This window comes from Oncorhynchus mykiss, chromosome 23 (genome assembly GCF_057628025.1).
Source record: "Oncorhynchus mykiss isolate SJ-2025 chromosome 23, ASM5762802v1, whole genome shotgun sequence".
Classification (NCBI taxonomy): Eukaryota; Metazoa; Chordata; class Actinopteri; order Salmoniformes; family Salmonidae; genus Oncorhynchus; species Oncorhynchus mykiss.
In genome coordinates this window covers 31,438,896-31,463,348 of record NC_143044.1, presented here as the reverse complement: position 1 = coordinate 31,463,348, position 24,453 = coordinate 31,438,896, and the positions used below count along the sequence as shown (strand labels likewise).

General features: G+C 44.5%; 1 protein-coding gene across 1 annotated transcript in view; it reads right to left on the bottom strand.

The window, feature by feature from the left end:
* The window catches only part of ankfn1a (ankyrin repeat and fibronectin type III domain containing 1a), a 236,193-nt gene that overhangs the window by 69,393 nt on the left and 142,347 nt on the right, over positions 1-24,453 (bottom strand). Inside the window, exons 7-9 of the mRNA XM_021581040.3 lie at positions 20,894-21,016; positions 9,213-9,417; positions 6,613-6,823 (exon numbers count right to left, since the gene is read on the bottom strand). Coding sequence (XP_021436715.3) covers positions 6,613-6,823; positions 9,213-9,417; positions 20,894-21,016 — 539 coding nt within the window. The remainder of the gene's footprint in view (positions 1-6,612; positions 6,824-9,212; positions 9,418-20,893; positions 21,017-24,453) is intronic.

Sequence of the window (24,453 nt, the reverse complement as noted above, 5' to 3'; positions counted from 1 at the left end):
ACACACGTTACTATGGGATAGAGAACACACGTTACTATGGGATAGAGAACACACGCTACTATGGGATACAGAACACACGCTACTATGGGATACAGAACACACGCTACTATGGGATACAGAACACACGCTACTATGGGATACAGAACACAGGTTACTATGGGATACAGAACACAGGTTACTATGGTATACAGACACAGGTTACTATGGGATATAGAACACAGGTCAGCATTAGAGACTGAAAAGAGCCCATGTTTCAGTAAGAGAACACAACTTTTCACACTGTCTTGAATGGTTGAATGTGCAGAGTACCAAAAAGAGAGGAGAGACTAGTAGCACTCCCCTTGGAGGAACACACAGACAGGCGTGTGTTCAACCCCTGCCCCCCCCACACATACCACACACACAGATTTGTCATGGTAAAACCCTAGCCCTCCCTGCAGGTTGCCAGCCCTCCTCTCCTTCTTCTCCTTTCCCTGCAGTAGTACAGTGCTGTATGTTCTCTCTCTCTCTGGGACCCAGCCTTAGTCACCGACCATGACAGCAACATAAACACATAAACACATCTGCAGAAGAAGACCCTCTTTCACGGCCCTCTCACCCTGCACCTACCCCCTGAGGAGGGAGGCATGGAGAGAAGGGGTGGAGGAGGGAGAGAGAGGGGAAGGGATAGAGAGAGGGGGAGGGATGGAGAGAGAGCAAAAGAGAGAGAAAGGGAATGACAGAATAAGTATTCTATCTCTCCACCTCCATACCTGGGGGTCTGAGGTAAGTCTGAACCTGCGTCGCAAATGGCACCCTATACAGTACACTACTTTTGATCAGGGTCTATACTCCTTTATAGTTATCTACTGTTGACCAGAGCCTATAGGGATTAGGTAAGGAATAATGTGCTATTTGTGGGCCATCCTGAGTCTGGGCTGCAGTGGAAAATTATCTGGTCATATGAGCCTTGTCTAGGTGCAATTTCCTGCCTCTTCAGGAGTGACAAGCCGATGCAGGCGGAGGTTAATTGATTGGGCTATAAATGAACATGCAGATCTGTCCATCTAGCGATACACACACGGGAACGCAAAAACACAAGCAAGCACACATACACACACAAACATACTCACACACTGGTCCATTGTCTGGCCTGCCTGCTGGCCGGTGAGCACTACGGCGGGATGGGGAGGTGTGGGCCTAAATATAGTCGACTGGGACCCTGAAGGACTCGTAAATTAACCCCCATCCCCCTCCACCCCAACCCAGCCCAGCCAACCCGGCCTGTCAGACCCTGTCTGATGGATTTACTTGGCACTTGAGGAATGACAGCAACATAAAGCATAAATTCCCAGGAGGAAAAACCGATCCATGTTTACCCCTCTGTTTGTTTACAACGATGAAATTGTACCACAGTGAGGAGAGAGGGAGAGAGAGGTGTGTTTGCCTGCTTGAAAGTGTGTGTGTGGGTGAGCATCCGCGCGTGTTTATAAAAAAGCTCAGCTCGCTCTGCTCTTAGCTCCGGAGGACAATAAATCACTTAGTTATAATTGGCGGGCGGTTACATGCATCATTGGAAAAGTTAAACCATTAAATGCCAAACCTTGTTAGGGCTTTTCAGTGGGGACGTGGGGAGGCCCAGCAGCCCCCCCTTTAACCTGGGAGAGGGAGACTCTAAAGTGGCCACTGTTTCACCCCAGACAGACCTGTCACTACCATGGAGTGGAGCAGACGCAGTCACACATACTGAGGGCTTGGAGAGCAGACGCACACACACACACACACACACACACACACACACACACACAATTTTTACCCTGTCCAGGGATGTTGGACATTGTAAGAACCACCTGTCTAGGAGGGAGGGATGGAGGGAAAGGGGTGAGAGAGCTTATTCAGCCCCTGTCAAACACAGCCCCTGTCTGGGTCAAGCACACACCACAGGACCACCACTCATGCTTTCCTCCATTCTGTATTGTGTCCTACACAGGAGGGACAACTCAAGGGGGTGGAGGGTTGGGAGTGACTGGTCCATTAGCCAGTCACTACGGTTATCTCAAGTACTACAGGTACATACTAATATTAAATAGAAAACCATGGATTAAAGGCAAGCATAAAGTAGTCTGGCTGATACCAAACTCAAAGTCCTCCTGACTTCAGAGTCTGAAGAAGCTGGTCGATGTTGTCGGCACCATGCATCGATAATGAAGGACATTGTGCTTCTGACTGGCTGGTTTTATACAACAGGTGGGTCTAATCCTGAATGCTGACTGGCTGGTTTTATACAACAGGTGGGTCTAATCCTGAATGCTGACTGGTTAAAACCACATTCCAGCCGGTGTCTATTCCACAAGTTACCACCAGCTAAATCTATGAGGTTAAAATGCATATTTACTCTGTTCCATCTGACTGAGCAGTCCACTGTCTCATCAGCCCAACCAGGCATTTTATAAACTGGATCTCCACTATAAAAAGTATCTAGACATATGCATCGATAATGAAGCTGGTTTTGTACAGTACCCGACCTCCGCCCCCTTCCATTACAACTGTTGGAGTTTCAAATCCAAATCCAGGAAAACAACATGTCTGAGAGAACCTACCAAACATCTCTACATTTCTGGATGAATAATGCCCCAATTGACTCCGGTCCAGACCATGTGGGTCGTGTCAGCCAGGCAGGAACAGAGAATAGAACACTTGAACAAGGTTCTTACACTGCCAAGCCAAGTTCAATCAGTTCAGATCAGTTCAAGATAATTGGCTAATCAAGCAGTTCATTATTTGGATAACATGTACTCCTCAAAACAGACATACTGTTAGTGGACCAGCTACAGTACACATTATTTTCTGTTACTGATGTGTTGACTAAAATCTGAGACCGGACAGTTTATCCCCTAGCCCTGCCTGTCAACATTTAATTGACAGAGTAAAACCCAGTCTGTGCAATGTTTCGCTAATGTACACACCTTACATTCAGTGGGACACAAAGGGATTTTCTGACCGATATCATCCCACTGGGCACAGACATCAATCAATTCAATGTCTATTGGCTCAACATAATAATAACGTTGGCTAAACATAATTTAATGAACAAAAATATAAACGCAACATGTAAAGTGTTTTTCCCATGATTTCATGAGCTGAAATAAAAGATCCCAGAAATGTTCCATATGCAAGATTATTTCTCTCAAATGTTGAACATTTCTCCTTTGCCAAGATAATTAATCTACCTGACAGGTGTGGCATATCAAGAAGCTGATTAAACAGTATGATCATTACACAGGTGCACTTTGTGCTGCGGACAATAAAAGGCCACTATAAAATTTGCAGTTTTGTCACATAACACAATGTCACAGATGTCTCAACTTTTGAGGGAACGTGCATGCTGACTGCAGGAATGTCCACCAGAGCTTTTGTCAGATAATTTTATGTTAACTTCTCTACCATAGTAGAATTTGGCAGTAGGTCCAACTGGCCTCACAATCGCAGACCACCTGTAACCACACTAGCCCAGGACCTCGACATCCTGCTTCTTCACCTGCGAGATTGTCTGAGACCAGCCACCCGGACAGCTGATGAAACTGAGGAGTATTTCCTTCTGTAATAAAACCCTTTTGTGGGGAAAAACAAAATCTAATTGGTTGGGCCTTGCTCCCCAGTGGGTGGGCCTATGCCCTCCCAGGCCCATCCAAGGCTGCGCCCCTGCCCAGTCATGTGAAATCCAGTGATTAGGGCCTAATTAATTTATTTCAATTGACTGATTTCCTTATATGAATTGTAACTCAGTAAAATCGTTGAAATTGTTGCATGTTGCGTTTATATTTTTTGTTCAGTATATACAGTGCATTCGGAAATGATTCAGATCCCTTGACTTTTTCCACATTTTGTTACGTCACAGCCTTATTCTAAAATTGATTAAATATAAAAATGTCCTAAGCAATTAAAAAACAAACAGAAATACCCTATTTACATACGTATTCAGACCCTTTGCTATGAGACTCGAAATTGAGCTCAGGTGCATCCTGTTTCCATTGATAATCCTTGAGATGTTTCTACAACTTGATTGGACTCCACCTGTGGTAAATTCAATAGATTGGACATGATTTGGAAAGGCACACACCTGTCTATATAAGGTCCCACAGTTGACAGTGCATGTCAGAGCAAAAATCAAGCCATGAGATTGAAGAAATTGTCCGTACAGCTCCGAGACAGGAATGTGTCAATGCACAAATCTGGGAAGGGTACCAAAATATTTCTGCAGCATTGAAGGTCCCCAAGAACACAGTGGCTTCCATCATTATTTTGAGGAAGAAGTTTGGAACCACCAAGACTCTCGGCCAAACTGAGCAATTAAAGGAGAAGGGCCTTGGTCAGAGCCCGATGGTCACTCTGACAGAGCTCTCTGTGGAGATGAGAGAACCTTCCAGAAGGACCAACTATCTCTGCAGCACTCCACCAATCAGGCCTTTATGGTAGAGTGGCCAGATGGAAGCCACTCCTCAGTAAAAGGCACATGACAGCCCGCTTGGCACCTAAAGACTCTCAGACCATGGGAAACAAGATTCTCTGGGCTGATGAAACCGAGATTGAACTCTTTGGCCTGAATGCCAAGTGTCACGTCTGGAGGAAACGTGACACCATCCCTACGGTGAAGCATGGTGGTGACAGCATCATGCTGTGGGGATGCAGCAGTGATTGGGAGAATAGTCAGGATCGAGGCAAAGATGAACTGAGCAAAGTACAGAGAGATCCTTGATGAAAACCTGCTCCAGAGTGCGCAGGACCTCAGACTGGAACAAAGGTTCACCTTCCAACAGGACAATGACCCTAAGCACACAGCCAAGACAACACAGAAGTGGATTCGGGACAAGTCTCTGAACGTCCTTGAGTGGCCTAGCCAGAGCCCGGACTTGAACCCAATCGAACATCTCTGAAGAGACCTGAAAATAGCTGTGTGTGCAGCAACGCTCCCCATCCAATGTGACAGCTTGAGAGGAGCTGCAGAGGAGAATGGGAGAAACTCCCCAAATACAGGTGTGCCAAGCTTGTAGCGTCATACCCAAGAAGACTTGAGGCTGTATTCGCTGCCAAATTTGCTTCAACAAAATACTGAGTAAAGGGTCTGAATACTTTTTTTAATTATGGGGTATTGTGTGAAGATTGATGAGGGGGAAAACAATTTAATGATCAATGTTGGAATAAAGCTGTAACCTGACAAAATGTGTAAAAAGTCAAGGGGTCTGAATACTTTCCGAAGGCACTGTATCTTTGAGTAATGGATTGGGTGGTATACCGTATACCGGGGTATTTGTAAAAAGCCATGGCATGGTTTTTCAATACCGTTGAAACCATTTCTTTGAAGTTTGAATATGTGCAGCTACTTTTGAAGTAAATACCTACAGTCAACTTGTGCGATACGTTAGGAGATAAAGCATTGCATTCTTCATTTCACCTGTCACATTATTACAAAGCTTACAGTAGTCCCCCAGTCACGTGGTGTTTGTTTACACAACAATGAGAGACCGGAGCCTTGTGAGTAAATCACTGTTCTTCAGTATGTGCCAGGAGATTTAATTACACTATGGAATTCACAACTAAATGTTTGCCAGCTAGATATCTTATAACTATTAAGTTATCTGTCTAAAATGTTCTGAATGCTCTGCAGTTGTGCATTTGGTTAGCTAATTTAGAAGATAGTTAGCTATCTAGCTAAGTGGTTAGCTTCTTCCAAAATCAAGCATTCGCTTGGTAACAGCAGAGAAATCCCTCCTGGATCAAGAGCCTTGCTGGCTAATATTTGTGTTGTGCGTGCAGCAAACTGTGAGTAGCATATTTGCTCCCGAGTGGCGCAGCGGTCTAAGGTACTGCATCTCAGTGCTTGAGGCGTCACCACAGACACCCTCGTTCGAATCCAGGCTGTATCACAACTGGACGTGATTGGGAGTCCCATAGGGCGGTGCACAATTGGCCCAGCGTCGTCCGTGTTTGACCGGTGTAGGCCGTTATTCTAAATAAGAATTTGTTCTTAACTGACTCGCCTAGTTAAATAATGGTTAAATGTCAAATGTAAATATTTGAGTAACTTGTATAGTTTAGGTCAGAAACTGTACAAAATGTTTGCAATGCGCTCGTTTATTCAGCATTATTTATGGGATTTTACATGTACTTGTTAGCATTGCTAACCTTCGGATTACAGAGCATCAGTGGGGTTTGAAATCAGTGCCCCTTTTTATTTATCTTACCTTTATTTAACTAGGCAAGTCAATTAAGAACTGATTCTTATTTTCAATGACGGCCTAGGAATGACTGCCTGTTCAGGTGCAGAACGACAGATTTGTACCTTGTCAGCTCGGGGGTTTGAACTTGCAACCTTCCAGTTACTAGTCCAACGCTCTAACCACTAGGCTACACTAGGCCCTTGTGTTCAGTGCCGGTATTACCGAATATCCCGGTATGGCACAAAGCCGGTATGAAGGTATGGCAATCTGGATACTCCACCAAGTTTCAATGCTGGACTTTGAGTCGGAAGGTTGCACTAATTAGTGTGTATACTCCCATTGCACCCTCCATAGTGTGTACTTAGTATATCCTACTAAGTGTGTACTCAGTGTGCCCTATATAGTGTACACTCACAGTGAGGGCTCTCCTTGGCGCCGGCCTTCAGCAGTAGTTTGGCTATGGGGGTGTTGTTGGTCATGATGGCGATGTCTAGCGGTGTTAACCCTTGGCTGTCGGGTGTGCCGAGGTCCAGCTCCTCAGCTGTGTACTGGTAGAGAAGGATCTGGACAGCATCTAGATCCTGCTGCTCCACCGCCTCAAACAGACACTCACTACCTTGCATGCTCTGGAGGAGAGAAGAGGAGGGACACACACACACACACACGTCAGAATACAAACATCATCATCGTTGACGTCATCCTCATCAGCAGCATTATCATCATCATCATCATCATCAATCATCAACAGAACTAAACACGCTGAAACCAAGGCAGACAAAGCAACAACATTAAGCGGGGTGATTGCCAAGTTCCTGTGTGATAATTGATGTGTGACAATTGGACCATAGAGAGGAGAGGTGACATGGCGACGGTACATGAGAGAGAGAGAGAGAGAGACAGAGAGAGAGAGAGAGAGAGAGAGAGAGAGGCTAAGGAAAGGCAACGGAAAGGGTCAAAGAGAGAGAAAAGGGATGAAGAGAAGGAGGTAGCACTGCAGTGAAATTGTTGAAGCGGTAATAGGGGACTAGTGTGGTTCTAGGTACCGATTCCGACTGACATTTTCGCATATAAATCGATATGTGGACACTGTAGATCGAAGTGGCTTGCATTACTTTTGGGTATGTCTATTTCTATTTAAAATGTTTTAAATATCGAATCCGTACTTTTGGAGAAACAGTGCCACTGTTGGCCCCAGCACCTTTGTTATTGTTTTAGTTTTATTGATGAAACGGAGCATCTGGCAGTGTGGTAAAAAAAGGTGCAGTATATATTCTGCTGTTCCATCGTGTAATGATGTCAGAGGGAAAAAAACACTGTTCATTGTTTTCAGTAACTTCTTTGTTTTTGTAATATCCCAAATGGACGTGGCAGTTTAGCCAATTGAGGAATCTAGCTTTAAGGAGGAGTTTACAACAACCTGTATGTGAGATAAAGTGTAGCCAGGTAGAATTTATCATCAGATTGAGAAACATCAGCTCTAGAGTTTAAAGAGGGACTGCCCCTAAAAAGCAACTAATCCCTTTGAAAGCCTGTGTGGCATCGAGGCAGAAACATTTATTCTAGTGCCAAAATGTACTACAAAGTAGAGGTCGACCGATTATGATTTTTCAACGCCGATACCGATTATTGGAGGAACAAAAAAAGCAGATACCGATTCATCGGCCGATTTTTATTTATTTATTTGTAATAATGACAATTACAACAATACTGAATGAACACTTATTTTAACTTAATATAATTCATCAGTAAAAATCTATTTTGTCTCAAATAAATAATGAAACATGTTCAATTTGGTTTAAATAGTGCAAAAACAAAGTGTTGGAGAAAAAAGTAAAAGTGCAATATGTGCCATGTAAAAAAGCTAATGTTTAAGTTCCTTGCTCAGAACATGAGAACATATGAAAGCTGGTGGTTCCTTTTAACATGAGACTTCAATATTCCAAGGTAAGAGGTTTTAGGTTGTAGTTAATATAGTATTTATAGGACTATTTCTCTCTATACCATTTCATTTACCTTTGACTATTGGATGTTCTTATAGGCACTTTAGTATTGCCAGTGTAACAGTATAGCTTCCGTCCCTCTCCTCACCCCTACCTGGGCTCGAACCAGGAACACATCGACAACAGCCACCCTCGAAGCATCGTTACCCATCGCTCCACAAAATCCGCGGCCCTTGCAGAGCAAGGGGAACAACTACTCCAGGTCTCAGAGCAAGTGACGTTTGAAACGCTATTAACGCGCACCCCGCTAACTAGCTAGCCTAATCTTGGGAGTTGATAGGCTTGAAGTCATAAACAGCTCAATGCTTGAAGCACAGCGAAGAGCTGCTGGCAAAATGCACGAAAGTGCTGTTTGAATGAATGCTTACGAGCCTGCTGCTGCCTACCACCGCTCAGTCAGACTGCTCTATTAAATATCAAATCATAGACTTAATTATAACATAATAACACACAGAAATGCGAGCCTTTGGCCATTGATATGGTCGAATCCGGAAACTATAATTTCGAAAACAAAACGTTTATTATTTCAGTGAAATATGGAACCGTTCCGTATTTTACCTAACGGGTGGCATCCCCAAGTCTAAAAAATGCTGTTACATTGTACAACCTTCAATTATGTCATAATTACGTAAAATTCTGGCAAATTAGTTCGCAACGAGCCAGGCGGCCCAAACTGTTGCATATACACTGACTCTGCGTGCAATGAACGCAAGAGAACCTTTACACATGCATTCACCGAAAACCCTTTTCCTCAAAGAACATTTTACAACTGGAAAGGTTTCCCCATGGGCAATTATTTAAACTCCATAAAGGTTCTTCCAGATTCCTTTACTTAAAAGAGTAAAGTAAGTCACAGTATAGTCTTCCTGGACACTCTTATCTGGGCTGGTTGGTATCATTTGATCTGATGAAGATGATGACGCATAACAGTCCCATACACACAAAATTCCACACAAACGAACACACGCACACAAACAGGGCATGCACGCACAGACACACACAATCCCCAACTCACCGAGCCCTTGCGATGACCGTGGCGGTCTCCACGGCCGAAGAAGTAGGCCTCCTCAAAGGAGGTGTGGCCACCTTTGAGCTTCTCTGATAGGTTCCTGTACAGGCGCTTGGCAGCGCTGGGAGAGGCAGGGCCTCCCGAGCACTTCCTGGTTTGGGCCAGCTGCAGGTTCTGCATCTGTTGAGTCATGCTGACAGAATAGAAGTTCCTAAGGAAGAGAAAAGTCATTTGAATGTGTCAGACCAATTTCTCTTGAGGACAGTAATAGTCTACATTTCTACCCAATTATATATTGGCTGACAATGAAGACAGTACAAATTGATGAGTTTGAAAAATGGATGAGTTTCAGGTTCTGTCATTCTGACAGAACATAAGTTCCTAAAGGAAGGGAGGAAAATATATTAGAAAAAAATACCAAGGCACTCTTCATATCTGGTGTAAGTTAAAATCTTCATAATCTTCACATGTCCTCAAGGACTATGTAATCTTCCTATGTTTTATATACACTGCTCAAAAAAATAAAGGGAACACTTAAACAACACAATGTAACTCCAAGTCAATCACACTTCTGTGAAATCAAACTGTCCACTTAGAAAGCAACACTGATTGACAATACATTTCACATGCTGTTGTGCAAATGGAATAGACAACAGGTGGAAATTATAGGCAATTAGCAAGACACCCCCAATAAAGGAGTGGTTCTGCAGGTGGTGACCACAGACCACTTCTCAGTTCCTATGCTTCCTGGCTGATGTTTTGGTCACTTTTGAATGCTGGCGGTGCTTTCACTCTAGTGGTAGCATGAGACGGAGTCTACAACCCACACAAGTGGCTCAGGTCATCCAGGATGGCAAATCAATGCGAGCTGTGGCAAGAAGGTTTGCTGTGTCTGTCAGCGTAGTGTCCAGAGCATGGAGGCGCTACCAGGAGACATGCCAGTACATCAGGAGACGTGGAGGAGGCCGTAGGAGGGCAACAACCCAGCAGCAGGACCGCTACCTCCGCCTTTGTGCAAGGAGGAGCAGGAGGAGCACTGCCAGAGCCCTGCAAAATGACCTCCAGCAGGCCACAAATGTGCATGTATCTGCTCAAACGGTAAGAAACAGACTCCATGAGGGTGGTATGAGGGCCCGACGTCCACAGGTGGGGGTTGTGCTTACAGCCCAACACCGTGCAGGACATTTGGCATTTACCAGAAAACACCAATATTGGCAAATTCGCCACTGGCGCCATGTGCTCTTCACAGATGAAAGCAGGTTCACACTGAGCATGTGACAGACGTGACAGAGTCTGGAGACGCCGTGGAGAACGTTCTGCTGCCTGCAACATCCTCCAGCATGACCGGTTTGGCGGTGGGTCAGTCATGGTGTGGGGTGGCATTTTCTTTGGGGGGCCGCACAGCCCTCCATATGCTTGCCAGAGGTAGCCTGACTGCCATTAGGTACCGAGATGAGATCCTCAGACCCCTTGTGAGACCATATGCTGGTGCGGTTGGCCCTGGGTTCCTCCTGTGTTCCTCCTAATGCAAGACCTCATGTGGCTGGAGTGTGTCAGCATTTCCTGCAAGAGGAAGGCATTTGTGCTATGGACTGGCCCGCCCGTTCCCCAGACCTGAATCCAATTGAGCACATCTGGGACATCATGTCTCGCTCCATCCACCACGTTGCACCACAGACTGTCCAGGAGTTGGCGGATGCTTTAGTCCAGGTCTGGGGGGAGATCCCTCAATAGACCATCCGCCACCTCATCAGGAGCATGCCCAGGCGTTGTAGGGAGGTCATACAGGCACGTGGAGGCCGCACACACTTCTGAGCCTCATTTGGACTTGTTTTAAGGACATTAAATCAAAGTTGGATCAGCCTGTAGTGTGGTTTTCCACTTTAATTTTGAGTGTGACTCCAAATCCAGACCTCCATGGGTTGATAAATTTGATTTCCATTGATCATTTTTGTGTGATTTTGTTGTCAGCACATTCAACTATGTAAAGAAAAAAGTATTTAATAAGGATATTTAATTCATTCAGATCTAGGATGTGTTATTTTAGTGTTCCCTTTATTTTTTTGAGCAGTGTATATTTCCACACGATGAGGTTGGAATAATACTGTGAAATTGTGAAAACTATTATAATGCCCTTTTAGTGTAAGAGTTGTTTGAAAAGACCAACTGAAATTTCAGCGTGTTTTGGTGGGATGGAGTTTTGGCCTGCCTGGTGACATCACCACACGTTAAATTAGTTAATAGACCAATAAGAAACGGAGTTTCAAACCTCTGCATTCAGCTGTGAGAAGGCTCAGTTAAGTGGAGCGCTCTTCAGAAACCATTCATGAAAAAGGAACATTCTAGTGTTCCTCTGTTCATTATCTCTTCACTGTCACAGAAGACAGGCTAGCGAGTCACGACAACCATCATTATCTTTCCTCTGCCAAAACATAATTAGCGTTCACATAGCTACAGAGGGATGTGATGCTTGAATTAAAAACATGCTTTAATTTTCCAATAGAATGACTGCGTTTACACAGGCAGCCCAATTATTATATTTAGTCAGAAATTGGGTACAGCCTAAGGAATAGAAAGAATAACAAAACAAATGCTCCTAAAGATGGCTTATTTTGGTCCTTTATGCTTCTCAAGAGTACAGTATATGTTAAGTAAAGATGAATGCTCTCTATCATTTCCAGGACCAATTAGTTTATGTTATAAATACATTTCTTGAATAAAGCGAGATTGATTAATTGACTGAGTGATTGATTCATTGGCTGACAATTAGTTTAAGTGTGCAAGTGAGTGTCCTTATTTAACATGTTGAAGAAATAACCAAATGTCATTAAAATATCATCAAATATTACACCTAGGATTGTGGACACAGATATGGAACATGACATTTATTCATTTTTAAACCTTTATTTAACTCGACAAGTCAGTTAAGAACAAATTCTTATTTACAATGACAGCCTACCGGGGAACAGTGGGTTAGCTGCCTTGGTCAGGGGCAGAAAGACAGATTTTTACCTTGTCAGTTCGGGGATTCAATCCAGCAACCTTTTGGTTACTGGCCCAATGCTCTAACCACTAGGCTACCTGCCACCCCAAGACAAGACCAACTAGAGGCACTGCAGGGGAAAGTGTGTGTGCGCATGCATGCATGTGCGTGAGCATGTGTGTGCCTATGTGTGTGTCCCCACTAATTGAGGCGAGTGAACTAAAATATCCACAATGAGCACTCTTTTATGCTCATGCACACACACTCCCGCACACTCATGACCAACCACAGAATAGTCACGTCTGTCCTTTCAGGAGTGTTTGAATTTAACGGTTGCGTCATCTCTCCATTTATCCATTGAGAGGTGGCTGGAACAGTGATGTACAACACAATGAATAGTCCTTCACATCTGACTCCAGCTCTATCAACTGGGCCTCAAATAGCAGCAGGCTGGTACAATGACCTCTCACTCTTCCCCCTAATAACTACGGATATGAGCTGATAAAATTGGTTGAAGGGACAAATCATTAGCTGGGAGTGAGGGAGGAAGAGGAAGGGAGAAGAAGAGAAGTAAATAGGGCAGAGAGAAAGAGAGAGTGGATAAGAAAAGTGCTCGAGAGAGAAAGAGAGGAATAAAGAGAAACAGAGAGAGAAACAGAGAGAGAGAGAGAGAGATTTCATGAGCTGAAATGTTCTATACACACAAAAACCTTATTTCTCTGCACACATTTGTTTGCATCCCTGCTAGTGAGCATTTCCAAGATAATCCATCCAGCTGTCAGGTATGGCATATCAATAAGCTGATTAAACAGCATGATCATCACATAGGTGCACCTTGTGCAGAGTACAATAAAAGGCCACACATCACAATGTCACAGATGCCTCAAGTTCTGAGGGAGCGTGCAATTGACATGCTGACTACAGGAAAGTCCATCAGAGCTGTTGCCAGAGAATTGTATGTTAATTTCTCTACCATAAGAGAAAAGTTGTTTTAGAGAATTTGGCAGTATGTCTAACCAGCCTCACAACAGCAGACTCTGTGTAACCATGCCAGCTCAGGCCCTCCACATCTGGCTTCTTCACCTGCAGGATCTTCTAAGACCAGCCACCTGGACAGCTGATGAAACTGAGGAGTATTTCTGTCTGTAATAAATCCTTTTTGTGGTGAAAAACTCATTCTGATTGGCTGGGCATTGCTCCCTAGCGGATGGGCCAATCTCTCAAGTGGGTGGGCCTATGCCCTCCCAGATGCACTCATGGTGGCGCCCCTGCCCAGTCATATGAAATCCATAGATTAGTGCCAAATTAATTTATTTCAATTGACTGATTTCCTTACATGAACTGTAACTCAGTAAAATCGTCGAAATTGTTGCATGTTGCGTTTATATTTTTGTTCAGTGCAATAAGAAAATATTCAGACCCCATGACGTTTTCCACATTTTGTTACGTTACAGCCTTATGCTAAAATTGATTCAATTGCTCTAGGAAGAGTCTTGGTGGTTCAAAACATCTACCATTTAAGAATGATTGAGGCCACAGTGTTCTTGGGGACCTTCAATGTTGTAAAAAAAATGTGTACCCTTCCCCAGATCTGTGCCTCGACACAATCCTGTCTCAGAGCGCTAGGACATTTCCTTCGACCTCATGGCTTGGGTTTTGCTCTGACATGCACTGTCAACTGTTGGACCTTATATAGACAGGTGTGTGCTTTTCCAAATCATGTCCAATCAATTGAATTTACCACAGCTGGACTCCAATCAAGTTGTACAAACATCTCAAGGATGATAAATGGAAACAGGATGCACCTGAGCTCAATTTTGAGTCTCATAGCAAAGGGTCTGAATACTTTCACTTTGTCATTAGAGGGTATTGTGTGTAGATTGATGAGAATTGTGTAGATCGATGATAACTATTTCCAAATGCATTGTTGTATATATACACTACATGACCAAAAGTATGTGTGAGGTCGGGCACTGATGTTGGGCGATTAGGCCTGGCTCGCAGTCGGCATTCCAATTCATCCCAAATCTGTTCAAGATCTTCCGCACAAATCTCGACAATCCATTTCTGTATGGACCTTGCTTTGTGCGCGGGGGCAAAGTGATCCAAGATGGCGTAGCAGTCAGACGCCTTTGTCCTCGTCTTTGTCATGTCCCACGTATATACCTTTTATATCTTATATTTTTTCTTCGCGTATCTTTTTAATATTTTTTCTAAACTTCAACTTCAAAATACTCTCCAACACAAACGACATTTGCTGTATGATTGATGAGGATCTCTGTCGCGACGCCCCCTGAATGCCCAACCGCTAGCCTGCTAGCCGCGGCCCGCTAGCTGTCTAGAGCATATCGGCTGTTAGCTGAATAGGTCCATCGGACAATTTCTTTGGCCACTATACCTATTTTGCCAATTGGACTGGTCCCCTTTTCCACACGGAACCCTATTAATCCATCACGACTGGTCTACCGAAGTAAAAGCACAAGGAGGCTCTGCACGAGGAGGCTATAAACAGACTTCCCCCGTCGCAACGTCCCTCTAAGGCCCTTCTGCTAGCTTGCTTGCCCCGGCCCGCTAGCTGTCTGAATCGCCATGTCTCCAACCAGCCTCACCACTCACTGGACCCTTATGATCACTCGGCTACCAAATGCCTCTCCATAATGTCAATATGCCTTGTCCATTGCTGTTCTGGTTAGTGATTATTGCCTTATTTCACTGTAGAGCCTCTAGCCCTGCTCAATATACCTTAGCCAACCCTTTAGTTCCACCTCCCACACATAGGATGACATCACCTTGTTTAAATGATGTTTCTAGAGACAATATCTCTCTCATCATCACTCAATGCCTAGGCCTACCTCCACTGTATTCACATCCTACCAAACCTTTGTCTGTACATTATGCCTTGAATCTATTCTATCGCTCCCAGAAACCTGCTCCTTTTACTCTCTGTTCTGAACGTACTAGACGACCAGTTCTTATAGCCTTTAGCCGTACCCTTATCCTACTCCTCCTCTGTTCCTCTGGTGATGTAGAGGTTAATCCAGGCCCTGCAGTGCCTAGCTCCACTCCTACTCCCCAGGTTATCTCATTTGTTGACTTCTGTAACCGTGAAAACATTGGTTTCATGCATGTTAACATTAGAAGCCTCCTCCCTATGTTTGTTTTATTCACTGCTTTAGCACACTCTGCCAACCCGGATGTCCTAGCCGTGTCTGAATCCTGGCTTAGGAAGACCACCAAAAACCTTGAAACTTCCATCCCTAACTAAAACATTTTCCGACAAGATAGAACTGTCAAAGGGGGCGGTGTTGCAATCTACTGCAGAGATAGCCTGCAGAGTTCTGTCTTACTATCCAGGTCTGTACCAAAACAATTCGAGCTTCTACTTCTAAAAATCCACCTTTCCAGAAACAAGTCTCCCACTGTAGCCGCTTGCTATAGACCACCCTTTGCCCTCAGCTGTATTCTGGACACCATATGTGAACTGATTGCCCACATCTGTCTTCAGAGTTCATGCTGCTAGGTGAACTGAACTGGGATATGCTTAACACCCTGGCCATCCTACAATCTAAGCTTGATGCCCTCAAGCTCACACAAATTATCAATGAACCCACCAGGTACAACCCCAAAGCCGTAAACACGGGCACCCTCATAGAGATCATCCTAACCAACTTGCCCTCCAAATACACCTCTGCTGTTTTCAACCAAGATCTCAGCGATCACTGCCTTCTGCGGTCAAACGACCACCCCTCATCACTGTCAAACGCTCCCTAAAACACTTCAGCGAGTAGGCCTTTCTAATCGACCTGGCTCGGGTATCCTGGAAGGATATTGACCTCATCCCGTCAGTAGAGGATGCCTGGTTATTCTTCAAAAGTGCCTTCCTCACCATCTTAAATAAGCATGCCCCATTCAAAAAATGTAGAACCAGGAACAGATGTAGTTCTTGGTTCTCTCCAGACCTGACTGCCCTTGACCAGCACAAAAACATCCTGTGGCGTTTTGCATTAGTATCGAATAGCCCCCGTGATATGCAACTTTTCAGGGAAGTTAGGAAAGCTAAGGCTAGCTTTTTCAAACAGAAATTTGCATCTTGTAGCACAAACTCAAAAAAGTTCTGGGACACTGTAAAGTCCATGGAGAATAAGAGCACCTCCTCCCAGCTGTCCACTGCACTGAGGCTAGGAAACACTGTCACCACCGATAAATCCACTATAATTGAGAATTTCAATAAGCATTTTTCTAGGACTGGCCATGCTTTCCACCTGGCTACGGTCAACAGCCCTGCACCCCCCACAGCAACTCGCCCAAGCCTCCCCCATTTCTCCTTCACCCAAATCCAGATAGCTGATGTTCTGAAAGAGCTGCAAAATCTAGACTCCTACAAATCAGCCGGGATAGACAATCTGGACCCTCTCTTTCTAAAATGATCTGCCGAAATTGATGCAACCCCTATTACTAGCCTGTTCAACCTCTCTTTCTGAGATTCCCAAAGATTGGAAAGCAGCCGCGGTCATAGCCCTCTTCAAAGGGAGAGACACTCTAGAACCAAACTGCTACAGACCTATATCTATCCTACTCTGCCTTGCTAAGGTCTTCGAAAGCCAAGTTAACAAACAGATTACTGACCATCTCGAATCCCACCGTACCTTCTCCGCTATGCAATCTGGTTTCAGAGCTGGTCATGGGTGCACCTCAACCACGCTCAAGGTCCCAACGATATCATAACCGCCATCGATAAGAGACAATACTGTGCAGCCGTATTCATTGATCTGGCCAAGGGTTTCGACTCTGTCAATCACCACATTCTTATCGGCAGACTCAACAGCCTTGGTTTCTCAAATGATTGCCTCGCCTGGTTCAACAACTACTTCTTTGATAGAGTTCAGTGTGTCAACTCGGAGGGCCTGTTGTCCGGACCTCTGGCAGTCTCTATGGGGGTGCCACAGGGTTCAATTCGACTCTCTTCTCTGTATACATCAATGATGTCGCTCTTGCTGCTGGTGATTCTCTGATCCACCTCTACGCAGACAACACCATTCTGTATACTTCTGGTCCTTCATTGGACACTGTGTTAACTAACCTCCAGACAATCTTCAATGCCATACAACTCTCCTTTCGTGGCCTCCAACTGCTCTTAAATGCAAGTAAAGCTAAATGCATGCTCTTCAACCGATCACTGGCCGCCCGTCCAGCATCACTACTATCACCAGCATCCCTGGACGGTTCTGACTTAGAATATGTGGACAACTACCTAGGTGTCTGGTTAGACTGTCAACTCTCTTTCCAGACTCACATTAAGCATCTCCAATTGGCTTCCTATATCGCAACAAAACATCCTTCACTCATGCTGCCAAACATACCCTCGTAAAACTGACCATTCTACCAATCCTCGACTTCTGCGATATCATCTACAAAATAGCCTCCAACACTCTACTCAACAAATTGGATGCAGTCTATCACAGTGCCATCCGTTTTGTCACCAAAGCCCCATAGACTACCGACCACTGCAACCTGTACACTCTCGTTGGCTGGCCCTCGTTTCATACTCGTCGCCAAACCCACTGGCTCCAGGTCATCTACAAGTATTTGCTAGGTAAAGCCCCGCCTTATCTCAGCTCACTGGTCACCATAGCCGCACCCACCCGTAGAACGCACTCCAGCAGGTATATCTCACTGGTCACTCCCAAAGCCAATTCCTCCTTTGGCCGCCTCTCCTTCCAGTTCTCTGCTGCCAATGACTGGAATGAACTGCAAAAGTCACTGAAGCTGGAGACTCATATCTCCCTCACTAGCTTTAAACACCAGCTGTCAGAGCAGCTCACAGATCACTGCACCTGTACATAGCCCATCTGTTTATAGCCCATCCAACTACCTCATCCCCATACTGTATTTATTTATTTATCTTGCTCCTTTGCACCCCAGTATCTCTACTTACATATTAATCTTCTGCACATCTACCATTCCAGTGTTTAATTGCTATATTGTAATTTCTTCGCAACCATGGCCTATTTATTGCCTTACCTCCCTTATCTTACCTCATTTGCACACACTGTTTTTAGACTTTCTCTACTGTATTATTGACTGTATGTGTGTTTATTCCATGTGTAAATCTGTGTTGTTGTATGTGTCGAACTGCTTTGCTTTATATTGGCCAGGTTGCAGTTGTAAATGAGAACTTGTTCTCAACTAACCTATCTGGTTAAATAATGGTGAAATAAAAAAAAGTAAAAACAGGAAAGGGCCTTCCCCAAACTGTTGCCACAAAATTGGAAGCAAAGCATCATCTAGAATGTAATTGTATGCTGTAGTGTTAAGATTTCCCTTCAATATAACTAAGGGGCCATGAAAAACAGCCCCAGACCACTACTCCTCCCCATAAAATTTTACACTCGGCACTATGCATTGTGGTAGGTAGCGTTTTCCTGGCATCCACCAAACCCAGAGTCGTCCTTCGGACTACCGGATGGTGAAGCGTGATTCATCCCTACAGAGAATGCGTTTCCATTGTTCCAGAGTCGAATGGCGGCGAACTTTACACCACTCCAGCTGGCGTTGGCATTGTGCATGGTGATCTTAGGCTTGTGTGCAGCTGCTCTGCCATGGAAAACCATTTCATGAAGCTCCTGACAAACAGTTCTGATTTTGCTTCCAGAGGCAGTTTGGAACACGGTAGTGAGTGTTGCAACCGAGAAAATAATATGTTTTACACACTACGCGCTTCAGCACTCGGTGGTCCCATTCTGTGAGCTTGTGTGGCCTACCACCTCGCAGCTGAGCCTAGACATTTCCACTTCACAATAACAGCACTTAAAGTTAACCGGGGCAGCTCTAGCAGAACACAAATTTGACAAACTGACTCGTTGGAAAGTTGGCATCCTATGACAGTGCCATGTTCAAAGTCACTGAGCTCTTCAGTACAGGCCATGCTACTGGCAATCTTTGTCTATGGAGATTGCATGGCTGTGTGCTACATTTTTTTTACACCTGTCAGCAATGGGTGTGGTTGAAATAGCCAAATCCACTAATTTGAAGGGGTGTCCATATACTTTTGGCTATGTTGTTTATTCACTGAGTGTACAAAACATTAGAACCATCTTCCTAATATTGAGTAACACCCACTTTTGCCCTCAGAACAGCCTCGGGGCGTGGACTCTACAGGAACTATATACTCTATGTTGACTCCAATGCTTCCCAAAGTAGTGTCAAGTTGGCTGGATGGCCTTTGGGTGGTGGACCATTCTTGATACACTAAAATACATGACAAACCCGGCAGCGTTGCAGTTCTTGACACACTCAAACCGGTACGCCTGGAACCTACTACCATACCCTGTTCAAAGGCACTGAAATATTTTGTCTTGCACATTCACCGTCTGAATGGCACACAAACACAATCCATGTCTCAATTGTCTCAAGGCATAAAAATCCTTAACAGTGTGTAGCAAATTCTACTAGATAAAAAGCTGAAATTAGTATGATATCCTGGCACTTAACGCATACTCAATTTTGGAAATGTCACATACTATAAAACATTATTTTTTTGCATTACCAAACAGGATACTACTTAGAATGCAAGTACGGGTATTCTACTCAGCTCCAACATCGTTATTCAATCACTTCCACAAAGAAAAACACGCTGATTCTGTCTCAAATGGAACATCTAAACAAGACATTGCTAACTAAAGAGCCTACGGGACTTGTAGCAACCAACAGACACGTACAGGTGCATTTTCAACAACAGTCTACTGCAACAATTGCACTGAAACACATACATTACACACAGAGGAATAAGGGACAGAGCGATACAGAGAGAGAATGGGGGAAGAAGAGCGAGATAATAGATGGAGAAAGACAGAAACACAAACAGAAGTCAAGTTAGTCTTATCGGTTTCTGCGCACAGAAGAGAACAAGAGAGAGGAGAGAGAGAGAGAGAGAGAGAGAGAGAGAGAGAGAGAGAGATCGGGGGGAAAGAGCAATAACAGATTGAGAAAGACAGGACTAAAGATGGAGAGAAATTACAGTAACAGCAGCAGGAGTCAAGTCAGTGTAATCTGTTTCTGCGCAAGGCAGAGAGAAAGAGAGAACGAGAGAGAGAGAACGAGAGAGAGAGAGTAGAGAGAGAGAGTAGAGAGAGAGAGAAAGAACTGGAAGAAGAGAGAGAACAGTTTGAGAAAGACAGGAACATAAAGATGGAAAGAAATTACAGTAACAGCAACAGAAGTCAAGTCAGTCTAATGTGTTTCTGCGCAAAGAAGAGAGAAGGAACGAGGAGAGAGAAAGGGAGGGTTATGAGGATATCTTCAGCTTCAATCGATACTGTATGAGCGAAACCAAAAAAAGTATATTCTTCTAACAGCCAGGAATGCTGAAGCAGCAGTCATACAGTTTACATTAATTACCTACCCCTTTATATAGCCTACATCTCTCACCCACCAAGTTCAACAGATCAATTATCAGCTGACAGCACAGCAGATGTATACTGACCCCATACATACTGATGTAGTGTATCATCTGATGTTTGATGATCTGATCATCTGATGTGTGTGTGTGTGTGTGTGTGTGCGCGCACATCTGCATATGTGTTGGTGCACGCGCCTATGCATCTTTGCGTGTGTGGGAATCTGCATGTGTGTGTTCTTACGTCTGTGCTTTGTGCATGTGTGTGTTCACCTGTATGTGTGTGTGCGGTGGCTTCAGCAGTTGTACCTGTCCAGGCTGTGAGACGTGCGTGGTGAGCCCGTGTAGAGCAACTGTCTGAAGTCCTTTATCAGAGCATCCCCTGGTCTCTGGTTCAACCTCTGAGCCAGGCGAGATATCTTACTCTCCGAGCTGCAGAGCAGAGGGGGAGAGGGGGGAGACGAGAGTAGGAGAGGAGGGAGATGGAGGTCAGTCCTGAATGGTACCCTTGAGAGGAGAGGTTAAGTCCAGATGAGAAGCAAAAGTCACATTCAGGCAAATCTCTCAATGTCTCTCTATCTCACAGAGAAAGAGGAGAGTACAGTAGGTCTTTCTCTCTCACTGAGTTCTAAGGAATGCCGGTACCACTAAGGTAAGTGTAGCCCAGATCTGAAGCTCTCTCCAGGCTGTCTCAGTCACACTGAGTCCCTCTCTGAAGCACATCCAAGTTCTAAATGAATCTTAGTCCATCCCGTTCTGAAAGTTCCAGGAAACCCTGCCGAGCAGGGCAGAGTGTCACAACCCTGGCCAGTGTAGACCCTCTCTCCACGTTCTGTCAGGCAACTAAACCAAGTTCAAGAGATTTATTCTCCAAGGGGCTCGCTCAGACAAGTGCATCCCCAAAGAGGTGCTCTATCCTGGATCAGTTTCAGAGCAGCGTAGCTCCTTTCTGGTTCCTACTCTGTAGCTTGTCTCTGTATTCCTCTCAGGCTAGCTATGCTGATAGCACTGAGCACCTGTTCAATGCAGCTCTGTGTAAGGAAAAGCATCTCGCTTTAGCTGCACACACAAACACGCACCCACACAGAGGAGCGCATTGAAGGGAGAAGGGAAAGCCTGCAAGAGAAAGGGAGAGAGAGAGAGAGAGAGGATAATGTGAGAGGGGGGTTGGGGAGGTGAACACTGAGCACACACGGAGAGTGGGTGCCTAGAGATGAGCGGAGGGATGCTGGGCGCACACACACACACACACACACACACACACACTGTTGGCAGCCGTTACACACACTGTACAGAGTAAAAAAAAAACTGGGGTTGCTTTACAGAAGGGGGCTGGAGAGAGAGGGAGAGGAGAAGGACAGATTATTGTAAAAAAGAAAAGGAGAGATGGGGATGACATTGTCAGAGGGGGAGAAGCAGAGAGGGGGGAGAGATTGGTGGAGGGGAGGACACCTGTTATGAGATGGTTGGAGGGGGAGGGAAGAAGTAGAGCATGTGAGTGAGCAGGTGGGAAAGGGGTAGGAGAGATAGAGGAGACAGAGAGAGAGAGAGAGAGAGAGAGGGGTAGGAGAGAGAGGAGACGGAGAGATAGAGGGAGAGGGAGAGAAGAGAGAGGGAGAGAGAGAAGAGAGGCAGAGGAGAGAGGAAGATAGATGAGAGGGAGAGGATAAAGAGGACATGAGAGGGATAGGACAGAAAGAGTGAAAGGAGATGAGAGGATAGGAGAAGAGAGGGAGGAGATAAGAGAATAGGAGAGGGAGAGGATATGAGAGGGAGAGGAGACAATATGATAGGAGAGGGAGATGAGGTGAGAGGGAGAGGTGAGAGAGAGATGATAGGAGAGGGAGAGGAGATTAGAGAAGAGAGAGGGAGATAGATGAGAGTGAGAGGAGGGAGGAGAGGATATGAGAGGGAGAGGAGAGGATAGGAGATGTAGAGGAAATACAATGATAGGAGAGGAGATGAGATGAGGGAGAGGAGATGAGAAGGAGAGGAGAGGAGATGAGAGGGAAAGGAGGAGAGGAGATGAGAGGGATAGGAGAGGAGCTGTTGTTCGCACGCTCATCTCCATTCTCTCGATTATCTGTAGAAACTGGGTTACCTGCCGAGAGAGAGTGTGTGTGTGTGTGTGAGATTGGTTTTACTGTCCTTGTGGGGACCAGAAGTAAAACAAGGAAAATTCGGACAAGGAATAAGGCTATTTTAGGCTTAGGGGTTAAAATGAAAGTTAGGTTTTGGTTTAGGAGTTAGGGTCATGTTTAGTTTTACGGGTTAGGGGTTAAGGGTTATGGTTAGGGAAAGTAGGATTTTGAATGGGACTACCTTTTTTGGTCCCCACAAGCATAATAAAACAAACACACACACACAAAATCCAAAGGCCCTGACTAACAAAGTATCATAAATAATCAATCGATGCGGGAATATGTTTGTTGGCAAAAACCAGACCGTATAGGTTCTAATGAAAGCAAAAGCAAAATGTCTTAAAATGTGAATAAATGTGAATAAATTGAATGTCAAATAATAGTCAACATTTTAATGTCACCCTTCTCCTTGTTTTTCCTGTAATACATTTAAAGACACTAAAGACATTTAAAACATCTAAAGGATTGGTGTGTCCCCCGCGGGACGGTTGTGCTAACGTAGGCTAATCTGATTAGCGTGAGGTTGTGAGTAACAAGAACATTTCACAGGACATTGTAACGGTTTTCTTCCTCTTCTGAGGAGGAGTAGGAAAGATCAGACCAATGCACAGCGTGGTAAGTGTCCATATTTTAATAAAATATAACCGAACCCTGAATACAAAAGAACAAGAGAAATAAATGAAAACCGAAACTGCTCTATATGGTAAAACAGAGACACAGAAAACAACAACACACAAATCATAGTGGGAAAACAGGCTGCCTAAGTATGGTTCTCAATCAGAGACAACGATCGACAGCTGCCTCTGATTGGGAACCATACCAGGCCAAACACAGAAATACAAAACCTAGAATACACAACATAGAATGCCCACCCCAACTCACGCCCCGACCAAACTAAAACAGAGACATAAAAAAGGAACTAAGGTCAGGACGTGACAGACATAGACATATCTGATATGGGCAGAAAGCTTAAATTCTTGTTAATCTAACTCCACTGTCCGATTTACAATAGCTATTACAGTGAAGGAATACCATGCTATTGTTTGAGGAGAGTGCACAGTTATGAACGGGAAAATTTATAAATAAACCAATTAGGCACATTTGGGCAGTCTAGTCTTGATACAACATTTTGAACAGAAATGCAATGGTTCATTGGATCAGTCTAAAACTTTGCACATACACTGGTGCCATCTACTGGCCAAAATTGAAATTGGACCTAACCTGCAATAGTACACTGTGACATTTATGTTGCATTTCAAAGATGATGATAAAAAAAAGAAAGAAAAACCCATGTTTGTTTCTTTGTGTTATCTTTTACCAGATCTAATGTGTTATATTCTCCTACATTAATGTCACATTTCCACAAACTTCAAAGTGTTTCCTTTCAAATGGTATCAAGAATATCTTTGCTTCAGGTTCTGAGCTACAGGCAGTTACATTTGGGTATGTCATTTTAGGCGAACATTTTAAAAAAAGGATTCGATCCATAAGGGTTTTATATTCCTTTCCAAATCAGCAGGTTTACTCCTAGGCAAAAAAGGCCTGTCTAACTATCTATGTGTCAGTCCCAAGGAGGCTGGTTATAGTCAGGTCCTGCTCTTGTCCCTGTCTCACAATCTCACACACGCACTATACCATTAGCTGATCTTTTGGTCCTGAGCTGACCATGGAAAATCACCGACCCTGCTGACCCACACTCACACTCTCACACACATTTACATACACACA